The sequence below is a fragment of the Chelonoidis abingdonii genome, chromosome 17, assembly GCF_003597395.2.
Source record: "Chelonoidis abingdonii isolate Lonesome George chromosome 17, CheloAbing_2.0, whole genome shotgun sequence".
Classification (NCBI taxonomy): domain Eukaryota; kingdom Metazoa; phylum Chordata; order Testudines; family Testudinidae; genus Chelonoidis; species Chelonoidis abingdonii.
In genome coordinates, this window is record NC_133785.1 from 32,564,657 (window position 1) to 32,580,145 (window position 15,489).

At 43.3% G+C, this 15,489-nt stretch overlaps 1 protein-coding gene across 1 annotated transcript; it reads right to left on the reverse strand.

Moving 5' to 3' along the window:
• ARL6IP5 (ARF like GTPase 6 interacting protein 5) lies at window positions 1-14,670 on the reverse strand. The gene is made up of 3 exons (XM_032772856.2): window positions 14,370-14,670; window positions 2,226-2,443; window positions 1-1,820 (listed from the first exon to the last, which is right to left on the reverse strand). Exons 1-3 carry the CDS (start codon window positions 14,543-14,545, stop codon window positions 1,648-1,650), a joined length of 567 nt encoding a protein of 188 aa, XP_032628747.1. The 5' UTR covers window positions 14,546-14,670; the 3' UTR covers window positions 1-1,647.
• Window positions 14,671-15,489: the final 819 nt, after the last annotated feature.

Consider the following 15,489-nt stretch of genomic DNA (forward strand, 5'->3'; position numbering starts at 1 on the left):
TTTTATCAATTGTTAAAGTTTATTCTTCACAACTCATTTTTAAAATTCTACAATGTAACTATATATTCATGAAGTCCTAGGCTAGTATCTCTTCTGTAAGTGTAGCAAGAACTACTCATCAAAAGCTAAGACAAGGTACTATAATAAAGGAACAGGTCATTGCTTCTTACCCTGGAATATACACATAAAGACAAAACTTCCAGTAAATACTGATCACTCAAACATTTGCATGGAATGAGGTGTTCAGACTTCTAAACAATTCATTTTGAAGAGACACCATGTGTGCGCGCACACACGACTATATACATGAACTCTGAAGAGGTTTTTGGGTATCTGCTACACCTGCCATGTAAATCAAGTCAGTTACAGATAAATACTTCATAAAAAGGAGGAGAGATGCAAGAGTGATAGTTACACATTATGTTAATCTGCCTACGTTTTTCCATGCATATTGTTTAGGTCAAGCTGAAGTTTACTGAAGAGATTTGTAACAATAGCTCTTGAAACTAATTGCTTACATGAATTTGGAAATAGTTCTAAGAATACGCAATTTATTGTTTTTATAAGTCTGAAATCTAGTCTTATTTCCCCTGAACAGAGCCACAAGTGGAATAAGTTAGCAAAATGTATGTTTTAGCCAGTGTCTTCTTTAAACTGGAAAAGAGTCAAAGCACAATTTGGACAATGAGGTAAGTCCTAAAATCTCAAGTGACAGTTCTGTTTTTCAAAACACAGAACTCCAAATAAGATGATGTCCTAGCTATTCTTAAAGTCCAGTTTTTTGTTTGTTTTTTTAAAAATCACAAAACCCCACGCCTTATAAGCGTGAAATTGTGGCTCTATTGAAGTCAATGGCAAAAAAAGCTTCCATGGACTTCAAGAGAGCCAAGATTTCAGAAACATTTAAGGCTCATCATAGCCTTCAGAGACACATGCACTTCTACGGAATTCAGTAGAATCTGCATAGGTGTATCGCGGGCAGAGCTGGACAAGGGTGCTATATAGTTTACATATGTTGCCCATTTAGATTTTGATCTCCTGCTATAAGAAAATGTTACATTTTGTGAACAGACTTAAGAGCATGTGAGGTGACTTGTGCGCTCTGGTCAATTTATTCTTCCCATTTGCTACTTCAGATAAGATGGCTTGAATATAAACCACTTGAAAAAGTTAAGACAACACCCCCTTGAGGGTCTTTTAGGGGAGTTGGGTGGGGTAAGGAAATGAAAATGTGTATTGATGGAGCTTTCAGCCAGTCCTGACTTTGCCAGATTTTTGTCTGGTGATGTTGTTAGCCAACGGTCGTGCACTAAACAGCCCCCCTGCCGCCCCCCCCCACCCCATACCATCCCTCCAATGAAGTGCATTATAAATACTTCAACATGACACTGGCTACCAAGAACAGGTTCAGAGACTGCAATTCATGTTTGTTTCTCCCCCATCTCCCTGCCAGAAAACAAGACATTATAGAAAGATGCCTCTCTCCTCCCCAGTCTTAGTGGAACCCTCAATAGCTTTGTGTACCTGTGTCTTGCCATTGTCAATCTGTACAGTACGTGCATCTCAGACAAATTGAAAGCAAGCTTTGACAAGAGTAAATAGCAACTAAATTCCTGCAACAGATACGAATACCATATTACGTGCCCCTTATTCCTTCACTTTAGCGATGTAATCAGCCAGTTTGTTGATGTTCTCTTCCTGCTGTTCAAGGGCATCAAGTATTATGCCCATGGGGGTCTTCTTCAAACCTATTCCTTCCATTTTATTCTCCAGTTTGTTCTTTATGCTCCGAAGCCTCAGAGACGCATGGATAAATATCACTAAGAACAGAAATACATGTTTGTTAACTGACATGCCTCCATTTAATACCTAGGTTCTTTTTTTAGTGCTCCTCATCTGGCACTTTGACTCTGTAAATGAGCTGACATCCAAAAGTAGGAAGCTGGAAGTCTAACACGTATGCACTGATATGGTTTGCTTAAGAAATCATGTAAGTATATGCCCTACCTCCAATATAGTTTATTGTTCTTAAAAAGGAAAAACTATAGATTCCTTCAAGTTTCACTTGCTAGCAGCCTTGAAAGTCAGTTGTAGAAGATTTGTTTTAGGACAATTTTTAAAACCTCAAATTTTGTATATTAAGTGAAGCCAAGCATTAATTCAGAGTGAATAGACTTGAGCTTTTAGTTCTAATCATGGGAAGGGGGGAGAAACGCTATACTTACACAGCAGAGGAAATGTTATCCCAAATATGAACACCATGACACCTCCAAAATAGGATATCAAGAAGTAACTAGACAGCAGGATGGCTACCACAAACGCAGTTGGGTACTGCTTCTTGAACTTGCGAAGGATGTCTTTGTTGTGTGATGCCCACACAAAACCTGTGAACACCAGCACTACTACAATGCCACCAAGGATCATGTTCAGTGGGCTCAGAAATCTGGGGAGAAAGTGAGGGAAAAGTGTTTGAGCAACATCTTCATTTTAGAACATACAAATTATGCATTTAGTTTGAGTGTCTCACTATTACATGAGTAGGAAGATAGAGACCATTGACAAGGCTTATGCTTCAGTGCCTCAAAACCCTTATCAGCCAGCTTCTGACATTCACATGTCGTGCTTTGTTAGCCACAAGTTGTCATGCAAAGACCATAAGCCATTGGTAAGTGATGCACTGAATTAGTATTGTTCCTGTGTGTATTTACACACACTATTCTCCCCTGCCCTGGTTTTTGGAGGAGTTCAGTACTCATGAAAGCAAGGAACTCACATCTGGCTAAAGAGTCCTGACAGGAATCACTGTCAGCACATCTAAATGCCACCACCCATTTCACTCCTGGGCCTTTCTTGAGCAGCATCCAACAGTAATGCCAGATAGTGTGATGGCCTAGTGCTTGCTGGGACTTTTCTCCATTTGTGGCTTAAAACAGGATCTAACCTAGTCTTCAGGAGGTGAGAATGCTAGTGATTACCCACTGTACTGCCTTGAGCTTCAGATAAGGTTCAGGCCAGGATGTTACGTTTACATTTCCCCTCCCCTGCCTATTATGCAGAATGGTACTCTGACTTCTATTTGTACTCTAAATCTTCAGATGTTGTAAATGTAAGAGAGAAGAGATGCAGAGATAATCAAAATCAAACCCAAAAGTCAGGACAGTCTGTATCCCTATGTAGGGCAATTACTTTCATCAGCGTGACAGGTGCAAACTGCAGGTAGAAGGTCTCTCTCAGGGTCAGAAAGAATTAGGGTCTGGGACAGAGTTGATGGACCTGTCCTCATAAGCTTAATTCTTTTTCTGAGCCATTTATACTTTTGGACTTTACAATGTCCCCTGGGAATGAGCTCCACAGGTTGACTGTGCATTGTGTGAAGGGAGTACTTCCTTTTGGTTGTTTTAAGCCCACAGTTAACAGTTCTGTTTGTATGACCAAGATGATCCTGATTTGCCACTCTGTCAAATGGGGTTCATCCCTACTATAGCAATTCCAGTATTTCAGGCCATCATTCATCTCAGACATAACCACATGTAACACTAAAGTTAAGTGACCAGCCCACACTTACATCAGCAATAAGCTTGGTGCATCCCGTTGGACAACTGCTGTAGCATGTGGTAGCATTTACAGTCTGTCCTTAACATCCAACAAAAACGAAGAGCCATTTCACACACATTATCGTTACACTGGCAGTATTTGTATCCACTACTCTGACAAAGGGTTCTGTAGGAAAGGGGAAACTCATCACTTTTGTTTGAAGCAACTCATCTCCAGTTTCCTCTGTAGATCAGCTGTCCCAACAAGGATGGGACAACTGGGCTGAAAATAAAAACCAAGTTAGCTACCCACCTGCTCCTGTTATTCACGTCTGAGCTCCAGCATGGCACAAAGAAACTCTGATAGGTCAGGCCTGTTTGCAATATTTGAGTCATTTGTCTTGCAGTCAGCCACAGACTATATTTAGTTTAACAGTCTCTTAAGCTTCCAGGCTGGAAAAAGTGACCAACTTTACTCCAGGCAGAAGTTATTTTAAATCTGTGCTCTGCTGCAGCAGGATTTCTGATCAGACTATGCTAGTAATGCTGGTATATATTTTTTTTAAGTCTAAATACACCTCCTTTCCCCCTCCACCAGGAGGATTAACCTTGTTAACTTCTATGAGAAATGACCTGCTCTGTTTAACAGTTTGCCAGTAGCCGGTCACTAGATTTGGGTTCAGGAGGTTGTCCCCAGTTAAACATTTGTAGGAAAGTTGATATATTCTACTTCAACATTCAGAAGCTTTTATTTATTTTTCCACTTTAGAAGTTGGGGGTTTGTATAAATCACTTCCACCCAAACATTAAATGGAATAAAATTTTTCTCCCTATTGACAAGTAGTTCATACCAAATCTCTACTTTACATTTTTTTTAAAGTTGTATTCTAGGGAGTTTGTGCAGCTGAACTTCCTCAGCTGCAAGTGATCCCACAAGACAGCTTTTCCGAGGAAAGAGTTAATCTGAAGTACATGCTTTCTGAAGTGGGATGAATTGCAAAGAGTACAAAGAAGCAGCCAGTGTAAGTATCAAATAAGATCATTCAGAGCCACATCAAAGCAGATTAGTAGTAGTGCTGTCCAAAGAACATGAATATTCATGTGAGCCATGTGGTTCAGATTCCCCAACACTCTTGAATTCAATTTGGATGTTCTGTGTTATGCCATTTTCCCTGTAACATCATCACTGAAAGCCATCTGTATTATGCAGTACTCCTTTCTGCTCCCACAGTGCTACAACAGAATCATGCTCACAAGAAATAAATGCCATCAGAGAGAAGGAGTAAATCCACACCTATAGGCTGAAAGTCTGTAGTTACAGGGGTGTTTGGAGGAATTGTAAGTAGGGGGCAGAAGACATCTGATCAGCAAGATGATGTTAAGAGGAGGTACTGAGTTGTTGAAATCTGAATTCTAAGACCCATGGCTTGCAGTTATCACAGGCTATAGGTTAGGTTTTCCTAAGGCTACACACACAATCCAATGTCTGTTTATATTTTAGAGACATACCATGCTACCTCTCATCTTGGTAGCATTTTCCATGATGGCCTGGTCAAGGGTGTAAATCAACATACAAAAAAGTGAAGGTGATGATACTGTGTTGAGGGTGAGCCTAGTCACAGTCACAAGGCAGTTAGCAAAAAGCTTTGCTACACAGTAAGAAACAAAGGTTGCACAGAGAGGGGATAGCCCAGCTGGCTAGTTTTTTCAGCAGCTAAGAATTCAAATAGTCCTTTTGTACGAAAAGCTGGCACTAGGCATAAGTAGACTAAGCAATTGCTTAGGGCCCCCCGTTAATTATTATGTTGGGGGGGAAATATTCCTGCTGATGTCCCCCAGTGGGTTAGCACCATTTGTAAATTAAGGATGGCAGACAGTGCTCCAGTGAGTTTGCTCTTTTACATGAGTCTAGGTTAGGGGTCGGCAACCTTTCAGAAGTGCTATGCCAAGTCTTCATTTATTCACTCTAATTTACGGTTTCACATGCCAGTAATACATTAACATTTTTAGAAGGTCTCTTTCTATAAGTCTATAATATAGAACTAAACTATTGTTGTAAGTAAATAAAAGTTTTTAAAATGTTTAAGCAGCTTCATGTAAAATTAAATTAAAATGCAGAGCCGCCGGATTGGTGGCCAGGACCCAGGCAGTGTGAGTGCCACTGAAAATCAGCTTGTGTGCCGTCTTTGGCACGCATGCCATAGGTTGCTTACCCTGGTCTAGGCAGAGGATAGTTCAAGAGGTGGCACTGTGTCAAGCTTTTAAAGTAGGGATGCTTTAAGAACAGAGCTAGATTGAGCCTGTGCTTTATTTAGCAGCTGTCACACCTGTCAGCTTGTTTTGCTTTGCATGTGACCTTACTTCAGGAAAGTCTCTATTAAAACACTGGCAGAACCTTTGCTTCTTATTGTGTAGCAGAGCTTTTTGCTAACTGCCTTGTGAATGTGACTAGGCTTACCCTCAACACAATATCATCATTTAGAGGGAATACATATATGCACCCTTTCTCTAGAGGCCCAAGAAAGTTATGCCTCTGTTCCCCCGCACCCACATTCCAGTAAGTGAGCAGGCATGAGTTATTTCAAGAGAGCACAAATTCAAATTCTGCCCTCAGTTACATGTATGCGATCCCACTGAAGCCAGTACAATTTGCATAGTACAATTTAACTGATGGCAGAATTTAGTCCTGTACATTTAAGCAAGTGGGATTGCCAGGTGTCTGACCAGAACGCCCAGTCAAAAAGGGACCCTGGCAGCTCGCTTTTAGAAGTCCAGTTGGCAGGCAGCAGGTGCCTTGGCTGCCGTGGCTCCACGTGGTTCCCAGAAGCAGTGGCAGGTACCCCTCTGGCTCCTTAGGTGTAGGGGCAGCTAGGGATCTCCATGCGCTGCCCCCACCCCTAGCACCGGCTCTGCAGCTCCCATTGGCCAGGAACCGCAGTTAATGGGAGCTGCAGGGGTGGCGCCTGAGGCAGCATGCAGCTGCCTGAGGTAAGTGCTGCCCAGAGCCTGCACCCCTGATACTGCACCCCCCACACATCAACCCCCTGCCCCAGCCCTGATCTCCCTCCTGCCCTCTGACCCCCTCAGTCCCAGTCTGGAGCACTCTCCTGCACCCCAAATCCCTTATCCCTGGCCCCACCCCCAAGTCTGCACCCCCAGCTGGAGTCCTCATCTCCCCCCACAAACCTCTACCCCAGCCCAGAGCCCCCTCCTGCACCCTAAATGCCTCATTTCTAGCCCCACCCCAGAACCCACACCCCCTGCCCAGAGCCTGTACCCCCACCCACACCCCAACCCCCTGCCTCAGCCTGGAGCCCCTCACATACTCTGAACCCCTTGACTCCACTCCCCAGCCTGGACCCCCTTCCTGCACCTGAAATCCCTCATCCCTGGCCCTATCCCAGAGCTCGCATCCCCAGCTGGAGCCCTCACCCCTTCCTGCACCCAACCCCCACAAGCTAGCCCAGTGAAAATGAGCAAGTGAGGGAGGATGGGGAGAGCAAGTGGGGATGGAGTAAGCAGGAGGCGGTACCTCAGAGGAGGGGGCAGGGCAGAGGTTTTTGATTTTGTGCAAGTAGAAAGTTGGCAACCCTATAAGCAAGCATAATAGGGATAAAATTTTCAACCCTTATGAGTTACCACAGATGTGTTATTACTGGGTGAACTAAGTCTATTTAGTATTTCAGACACTGCTAGCATCCTGAGATCTCAAAGAGCTTCACATACATGAAACAGCTACTGAAGCACTATCTAGGAATAGAAGCCAGGAGACCAGGTACCAATATCCCTCTGCTAAGGCCACTACTCACCATTCCCTCAGATGCCTCCCAAATTTTGCTTCGTCATGTAGGAGGCTAACCACATTAAAAAATGCATCCATATTCAAAGAAACAAAACAGAAGTGCTGCTCACCCTCACTGTTTTTACCCTTCCAGTTGTGTGTGTTTTTTGTTTTTAAGCCCTACTCCTCCAAGCAATTAAAAATAAAGTGGCATTTTGCTGCTTTGGAGTCATCTTCTTGCATAGGGAATTATTCCAACTATATCGATCAGCTAACATGGCGGGGGGAGAATAAAGCTGTTTTGTCAATTGATAGTGACTGTGCAGTAAGCTAATGGAAGAAGAAAATAATCAAAAGGACCAGGGAAGGGGGAGAAAAGAGGAGAATGCAGATAAAAAAATAAAAATCACAACATGAGGCTGCAGGTTAGCAGACTATTAAGCCATATCAGAACAGAGAGATAAGGTGGGTGAGGGAATATCTTTTCTTGGACCAACTTCTGTTGGTGAGCAAGACATGTTTTCAAGCTACACGGAGCTCTTTGTTGGGTCTGGGAATTTGGGTATGTACTAAGATGAAAACAAATATTCTAACTTCTTATGCTAAAGTATGTGCTGTTTGATCTTGTATTTAGCTGTGACACTTCTTCAGATCCGAGAAGTGTACTAAGAGCTCTATGTAGCTGGAAAGCTTGTCTCTTTCACACACATAGAAGCTGGTCCACTGAAAGATATTACCTTACCTACCTTGTCTAATCCTGGGACCCACACAGCTACAACAGAACAGACAGCTGTTGACTTACACAGCAGATGAGGGGCTCTGGGATCCCCAGCACATTTTACACTACCAAATTTTCTAACGATTTTTACATGGTGTGAAGGCTCTAGTAGCTAACATTTAAGCGTTCGATGTGCATGACAAAATAGTTCCAAAATACTGTGCAAGTTTAATGGAATACACAGCGATTTGACTTTTACTAAGACAGCATCAGTTAGGCATGGAAACCTATTAGGCAAGATTTCATTCTCCTGCCAGAGTGGGAGTCCTCCACTAGGATGCAGGGATGGTCTAGAGCAGGGACTTTCAGAAGTGGTGTGCTGAGTCTTCATTTATTCACTCTAATTTAAGGTTTTGCGTGCCAGTAATACATTTTAACATTAAGACAGTCGCTTTCTAGATGTCTGTTAACAGATAACTAAACTATTGTTGTATGTAAAGTAAATGAGGTTTTAAAGACATTTAAGAAGCTTCATTTAAAATTAAATGAAAATGCAGAGTTCCCTGGACCAGTGGCCAAGACCCGGGCAATGAGTGCCACTGAAAATCAGCTTACGTGCCACCTTTGGCATGCGTGCCATAGATTGCCTACCCCTGCTCTAGGTATATTTGGTCCTGCCTCCGCGCACAGGGATGGAAGAAATGACCTCTTTGAGGTCCCTTTCCAGCCCTATATTTCTATGACTCTGACCAGAATAAAAACTAATACTGTACAATCTTCATGGTAGGACAGATCTATAGTCGAATGTTTAAGAAGCTGTTTAGATCTTTAGGGTTTTTTTTTGCTGTTTGTTCAGCACCTAAAACAATGGGGCCCGGTAGCTCCTGCTGAAATACAAAACAACAACAAAGGCACAGGACAGTTAAGCACCCAATTCCTATTGATTTTGGAGCCCTAGTCACATATTTAATATCTTGGAATCGCTACAAGGATTCAGTGGGAGAGATATTCTTAATACAGAGCTATGTTGCTGTGTAAGTCCAGCCTTGAAAAATCAAGTTACTGTAAACAATGTGTTTTAACACAGAGCAGCTCTGTGATTCATTCCCACTGGCACTTTTATTGTATACGTAAGCAACCACAATAGCCAAGAAATGTTAGTTTCTGGTTTCTGGATTCACAGTTCTACTTAGTCCTGGGGGGCTCACATATGAAAGATTTCTTTTTTTAAATGCAGTGTTGTTGTAGCTATGTTGATCCCAGGATTTCCCTTTTTAGATGTCACACAGGAAGTGTGCACATAATCGGCTGATTACTTAGTGACCTTTATACTTTGCCATCTGGGACCCCCCCGCTCCCCGATAGCTTTTATGGGATAAGATTAGTGTTCAGATGGTACTGTACCATATGAAGGTTCTCTGTATAGCTTCCCCCTAGTTTAAGAGAGTAATACTGCAATTTTACAGTGTGTCCAGCATAAGGAGCTGCATCTATTGCATCCCTTATCCCAGGTAGAGGTATCCTTTACTCGCTTGAGGTTTCAGAGTGGTAGACACGTTAGTCTATATCAGCAAAAACAATGAGGTGTCCTTGTGGCACCTTAGACTAACAAATTTGTTTGGGCATAAGCTTTCGTAGGCTAAAACCCACTTCATCAGATGCATGGAGTAAAAACTGAAGTAGGACGGTATAAATATACAGCACATGAAACGATGAGAGTTGCCTTACCAAGTTGAGGAATCAGTGCTATCAAGGCCAATTCAATTAGGGTGAATGTGGTGCATTCCCAATAGTTGACAAGAAGGAGTGAATACTAGAGGGAAATTATTTTTTTGTAGTGAGCCAGCCACTCCTAGTCTTTATTCAGGCCTAATTTGATGGTGTCAAGTTTGCAAATTAATTCCAGTTCTGCAGTTTCTTGTTGAAGTCTGTGTTTGAAGTTTTTTTTTGTTGAAGAATGGCCACTTTTAAGTCTATTATTGAGTGTCCAGGGAGACTGAAGTGCTCTCTACGGTGACCAGATGTCCCGATTTTGTAGGGACAGTCCCGATTTTGAGGTCTTTTTCTTACATAGGAGCCTATTACCCTCCCCTGTCCTGATTTTCCACATTTGCTGTCTGGTCACCCTAGTGCTCTCCTACTGGTTTTTCAATGTTACAATTCTTGATGTCCAATTTGTGTCCATTTAGTCTTTTGCATAGAGACTGTTGGGTTTGGCCAATGTACACAGCAGAGGGGCACTGCTGGCACATGATATATCACACTGGTAGATGTGCAGGTGAACGAGCCCCTTATGGTGTGGCTGATGTGGTTAGTTCCTACAATGGTGTCCCTTGAATAGATATGTGGACAGAGCTGGCAATGGGGTTTGTTGCAGGGATTGGTTCCTGGCTTAGTGTTTCTGTTGTGTGGTGTGTAGTTGCTGGGGAGTATTTGCTTCAGGTAGTGGGGCTGTCTGTAAGCCAGGACTGGCCTGTCTCCCAAGGTGTGACAGTGAGGGATTGTCCTTTAGGATAGGTTGTAGATTCCTGATGATGCGCTGGAGAAGTTTTAGTTGGGGGCTGTAGGTGACGGCCAGTGGTGTTCTGTTACTTTCTTTGTTGGGTCTGTCCTGTAGTAGGTGACTTCTGGGTACCCTTCTGGCTCTGTCAATCAGTTTCTTCACTTCCCCAGATGGGTACTGTAGTTTTAAGAACACTTGATAGAGATCCTGTAGGTGTTTGTCTCTGTCTGAGGGATTGGAGCAAATGCGGTTGTATCTTTGGGCTTGGCTTGTACGCCCAAATAAATGTGTTAGTCTTTAAAGGTGCCACAAGGACTCCTCATTGTTTCCACTTCAGGTTGGAAGTCCAATGAGTTTCCATCTTATTGTCAGATTCAATTTACAACCATAAAAAGAGAGGGGTTTTATGGTTTTACTAGCAATGTGTAAGACACACAGTTCCTAAGAAATGCTGATCATGTTGCCCAACATCACCACCACCACAATAGCCAAACTATTCCAGCATAGAGTATAGAAATCATACAGCCCAGGGTTACAGACACACCCAGCTTGAATGAGATTAGTTAGGCTACTCTAAAACAGAGTTGACCATGGAGTTGTTGAGAGTAATAATTTCGCACACTGCAATGGCCTTTTGGCAGAATCCTGTCACTGCGGCCTTATAAAAGGTCTTGTGCAAGTTAAACCTCATCTTCAACAGGGTTTTCTAGAAGATGTAGAGCCATGATACATCATTGGATTGCTGCCCAGTGAACAGTTAAGCATGGAGAATTTAGACAAATGACTAAGTCTATGATTTATCAGCAGAGCTTTCTTTAGTTTTCCCGCTCAGCTCACTCAGTATTTGAATTGAATTGGTGAAGTCAGCCACAATCTGTCCCACATTAAGAAGGGCAGCTTTATGCAATGCACACTCAGAAGCATCGACTTTTGTTTTTCCATTAGGACTCTATCTTTGCTAAAATAAATGACAGTTTTGCTATTCCACTGAATGGCAGCAGGATCAGCATTCCTAGGATGCAAAGTCTTCACATAGTGTGGCGCATAACTCAGGAGCAAGAAAATCTCAGACTCCAGATGTGCCTTATCCTGGTGTTTTCACTTCAGGAATTATTTTTTTGAAAATTAAATATCAGAACAGTTAGTGTTATGGATCTCTGCACCATGCCTGCTGGGGTTTTTATTGGCAGATTCAACACATACACGCACCTGGAAAAAGTGGGTAATATTCCTCCTCCCCCAGCCCAGTGACAGGCAGATAATCCTTATTCTAGAACAGGGGTTCTCAAACTGGGGGTCAGGACCACTCAGGAGGTCACGAGCCATCAATCTCCACCCCAAACCCTGCTTTCCCTCCAGCATTTATAATTATATTAAATATATAAGTGTTTTTAATTTATAAGGGTGGGGGGGAGAAACGCACTCAGACTTGCTATGGGAAAGGGGTCACCAGTACAAAAGTTTGGAGAGCCACTGTTTTAGATTGAGGATTTGAGTATTGTATATCTGCAGGGAAACGATTGAGGAGACCAAACAGGTTCAAGCTGTGGTGGCAATAACAGTTTTAGTGCTTTTGAGATCCTTGGCTGAAAAGTACATTATGACTAATGGGTTATCTGCCTTTCAGAACTGAACATTAGTTAGCAGCCTGAGGTAGTGAACACCACACCTGGCCAACACACAAAGTTGCACTGATTTACCTAACAGCAAGACGTTGCACTAGTCTAAACTAGAACTACTTGTCTATTCTAGCTATGTAATAATGTTGACAGTTAAGGGTAGACTAAAGTGAAGTAAGCCAGTGCAACTTGTGTGTTTAAAGAAGCACCAAGTAGCTTGCTCAAGGTGACAGAGCTAGGAAAACAACCCAGGAGTCCGGCCTACCAGTTCCGTGTTCTAATCACCGACCATATAACACTCCTATACTCCCAGTTACCAGCGGCCTTCAAGCTTAGAGCAGGTAGAAGAAAAAGATATTCTATTCCATGCTGCCAGTTCCATAGCTAGTATGCAAAATAAAAATATCATCCACTTATGAAGACAGCATCAATTAACTTTGAGAGGTGAAGTAAATTGAAAAAGTGTGGTGTTGACTTTCAAGGGGCTTCAGATTAGGCCAAACGTGTTAAGGGCCTCAAGGAGTCTGACTGGATGTAGGTTCTTTGCTTTAGCAAGTTTTCATTCAGGTTTAATGTTTTAAATGAACTAGCTGGCATCTTTACAACAAGGTGGTGCCCTGGCTCACAGGCTTAAAGACAGACCTGATTCAGACAAAACTCATCATCCTTACCACCCCCAATTCACCATTTAAGTGCTCTGGATTCAGATAAGTGTTGCTACATTAACTGCCTGGAGATGAGAATGGCAAATGATTTGGTTGGTAGATTAAGAGGTTCCCACCCGCATTACCACTTCTTTCTGCATCTGCTTCTAAAACACCTTAACTCAAATCTTACAGCAATACTCTAGAGGGAGCCACAGCAGATCCCCATTAGAAAGGGGTACAATACTTTCTCCAGGAGTAGAAGGACAGGGCTCTATGGTGCAGTTGTGCTCAGAGTCCACCAATATCTGAATGAGACCCCATGTGCAAAACAATCCTGTTCTTATCATTGGACTTCCAGAACTAACTGCTTCAGGGACTGATCCTGCTCCCCCTCAACAGACCTAAAGCCCTATCCTGATCTCAGGCACAACAGACGCAACACAATAACTGAACAAAATTGGTCCCCTGCAGTTTATGAAAAAAACCCATACACACAAAACCCATCAATAGCCAACCACACACCCCTTTCACTTTCTAAATTCCAACTTGCCTGATTCTGCCCTATGGCTTGTAAACCTTTAAGCAGAAAGCACATCAATGTAGAGGAAGTCGTTTTATTTTTGAAAAGAAAAGCAGAGTTATGAACTGGATGCTGTCGCTCTCTTCATAAACTCACTGTTGTTTTTTTAAGACTGAGCAAGACATTAAATTTTTTGATTGGCTGTTAAGTTTTAAGCTATAGGTCTCCAAAACAAGCACACATAGGCATACATATGCGCACACATGCAAGCAACAGCAAACAGAGAAAGAGAGAGATTGGGGGGAGGGAAGGGAGAAGCTGCTTTAGGACTCTTACTCCACAACGATGCTTTTAAAAGGAAGCCATACCAGCAAGCCTTCCACTGAGTCATACCCTTTTGGTTTTGTGCCAACTATATATCACATGAACAGAACCAACTCTTCTGGTTTAAATTCAAAAACCAAGTATGTTTGCTGCCTCCCTTAATACAGCCAAGTTCTTGCACAGTCCGTTTAGCCTACGCTGCTTATGCAGCTGTAGGCCTAACGGATACTAAAGAACAACAACTGCTGAGAATTGTGCTGCCGCCCTGATAACTGTGCGGCCTCCCCTGTAAAAGAACAGAGCTGAAAGCACTGCGTGGGTGGGTGACACATTGACACGGCCGTCAATAGCCTGATCCTAAATCCCACTTTATAACTGTGTCTGCCCCACCCAACAACCCAGAAAAAAGTTGCCTCACTAACCTCCAGGACCCAGCTGAATCGAGCCCTTGCAAGTCACAGGTGCAGGAGACCAAACCAGGTCTGCCCAGAGAATTCAGAGGGCCTGGGGCAAAGCAATTTTGAGGGCCCCTTCCATAAAAAAAAGGTTGCATTATATTATATTATCGTGGGGGTCCCTATGGGGCCCAGGGCAAATTGCCCTCCTTCCCCCCGGGCAGCCCTGGATCAAACCCTGAGCTTCCCCTCCCGGCAGCGCAGACAGGGGAAGGAGGAGGCGCCCCTTTTGCTACCGACCCCCCTGCGCAGAAGAGAGGCAGACTCACCCCACGATGGAGATGACCACGGCCGCCAGCAGCAGGTAATTGGTCTGGTAATAGAGCAGGTTGCTGACCACCCTGTTGTTCCATTTGGAAACGTCTTTGAAATCCGGCCAGGCGAAGCGCTCGAAGCCGGGGAAGAAGTCATCCCAGGCTCTCCGGGGTGCGACTTGCACATCCATCGCTCTCCCAGCCGCTCCGTGCGCCGCGGCGCGTCAGCTGGGCAGGGTTCAAGAGCTCCCGGCAGCGAATCAGCGCAGCCGGCTGGCTCAGCTGTGCGGGCAGGGACCCGCGCCGGCCAGGCAGAGCAGCGGCCGGAGGGGGTTATTTTCCTACTTTGCCTGCACTTCCTCCCCTCTGGTTTGGGGTGGGTGGGTGGCTGTGGCAGCGTGAAGGAGACGCGATGTGGCAAGCACACGAAAGCGGTATTTTAAACGCTACGTTTTCAACAAAGGATTCTTCCCCTCGGGGTCTTGTTGTTGTTGTTGTTGCAAAACTGCCTTTAAAGTTAATCCCAATGAGCCTGCCGTTCAATGGATGAGATTGTAGCAGCCGGGCGAATTTCGCCAGGGGCAGGGAAGCTCAATAATTTAATAAAATCACATTAATGAGCCTATTGGAGAATTGTTGCAGGCCTTTAACTGCTCATCAAACCCAGGTGAAATCTACAGTCAGGTCAGATGATTAAGAGTCTAGGGATTATTGTGTACATTACTGTACTTACTGAAAACGGGGAGGGAGGAGCATTAGTTTAAAAAATATATTTTTTAATTGACATGACATTTTTACAAAGTATCAGATGAATACATATAAAGCAAACGTGGACTCAAATTAGTGTCAGGTGTGAAATTCTTATTATTTTTCACAAAATATTTTACACCAATGCATTTGATGTTTTATAGCACATATAGGCCACTGCCAAAAGCTTGTTCCCTTTGTTCAATAAACTGTAACCATCAAAACTGAAATTAACATGCTGTTTTAATTGAAATCACTTCATGAATTCTAAACTATTCATGCTGCAGAAATGGGCTTGAATTCAATGCGACTCAGGTAATGATGATGGCTAGGTCCAGCCATCAATACATCAGCAATGGTTGATTCCATTTATCCAGTTATCTTGTTC

Bases quoted from the DNA above. Each gene is read 5' to 3' on its own strand.
- ARL6IP5 (XM_032772856.2), bottom strand. From the start codon at position 14,545: ATGGATGTGCAAGTCGCACCCCGGAGAGCCTGGGATGACTTCTTCCCC. The intron at 2,444-14,369 runs GTGAGTCTGCCT...CTTTCTCCCCAG, and splicing joins GTGGTCATCTCCATCGTGGG to ATTTCTGAGCCCACTGAACA. The intron at 1,821-2,225 runs GTAAGTATAGCG...TTCTGTTCTTAG, and splicing joins GATAACATTTCCTCTGCTGT to TGATATTTATCCATGCGTCT.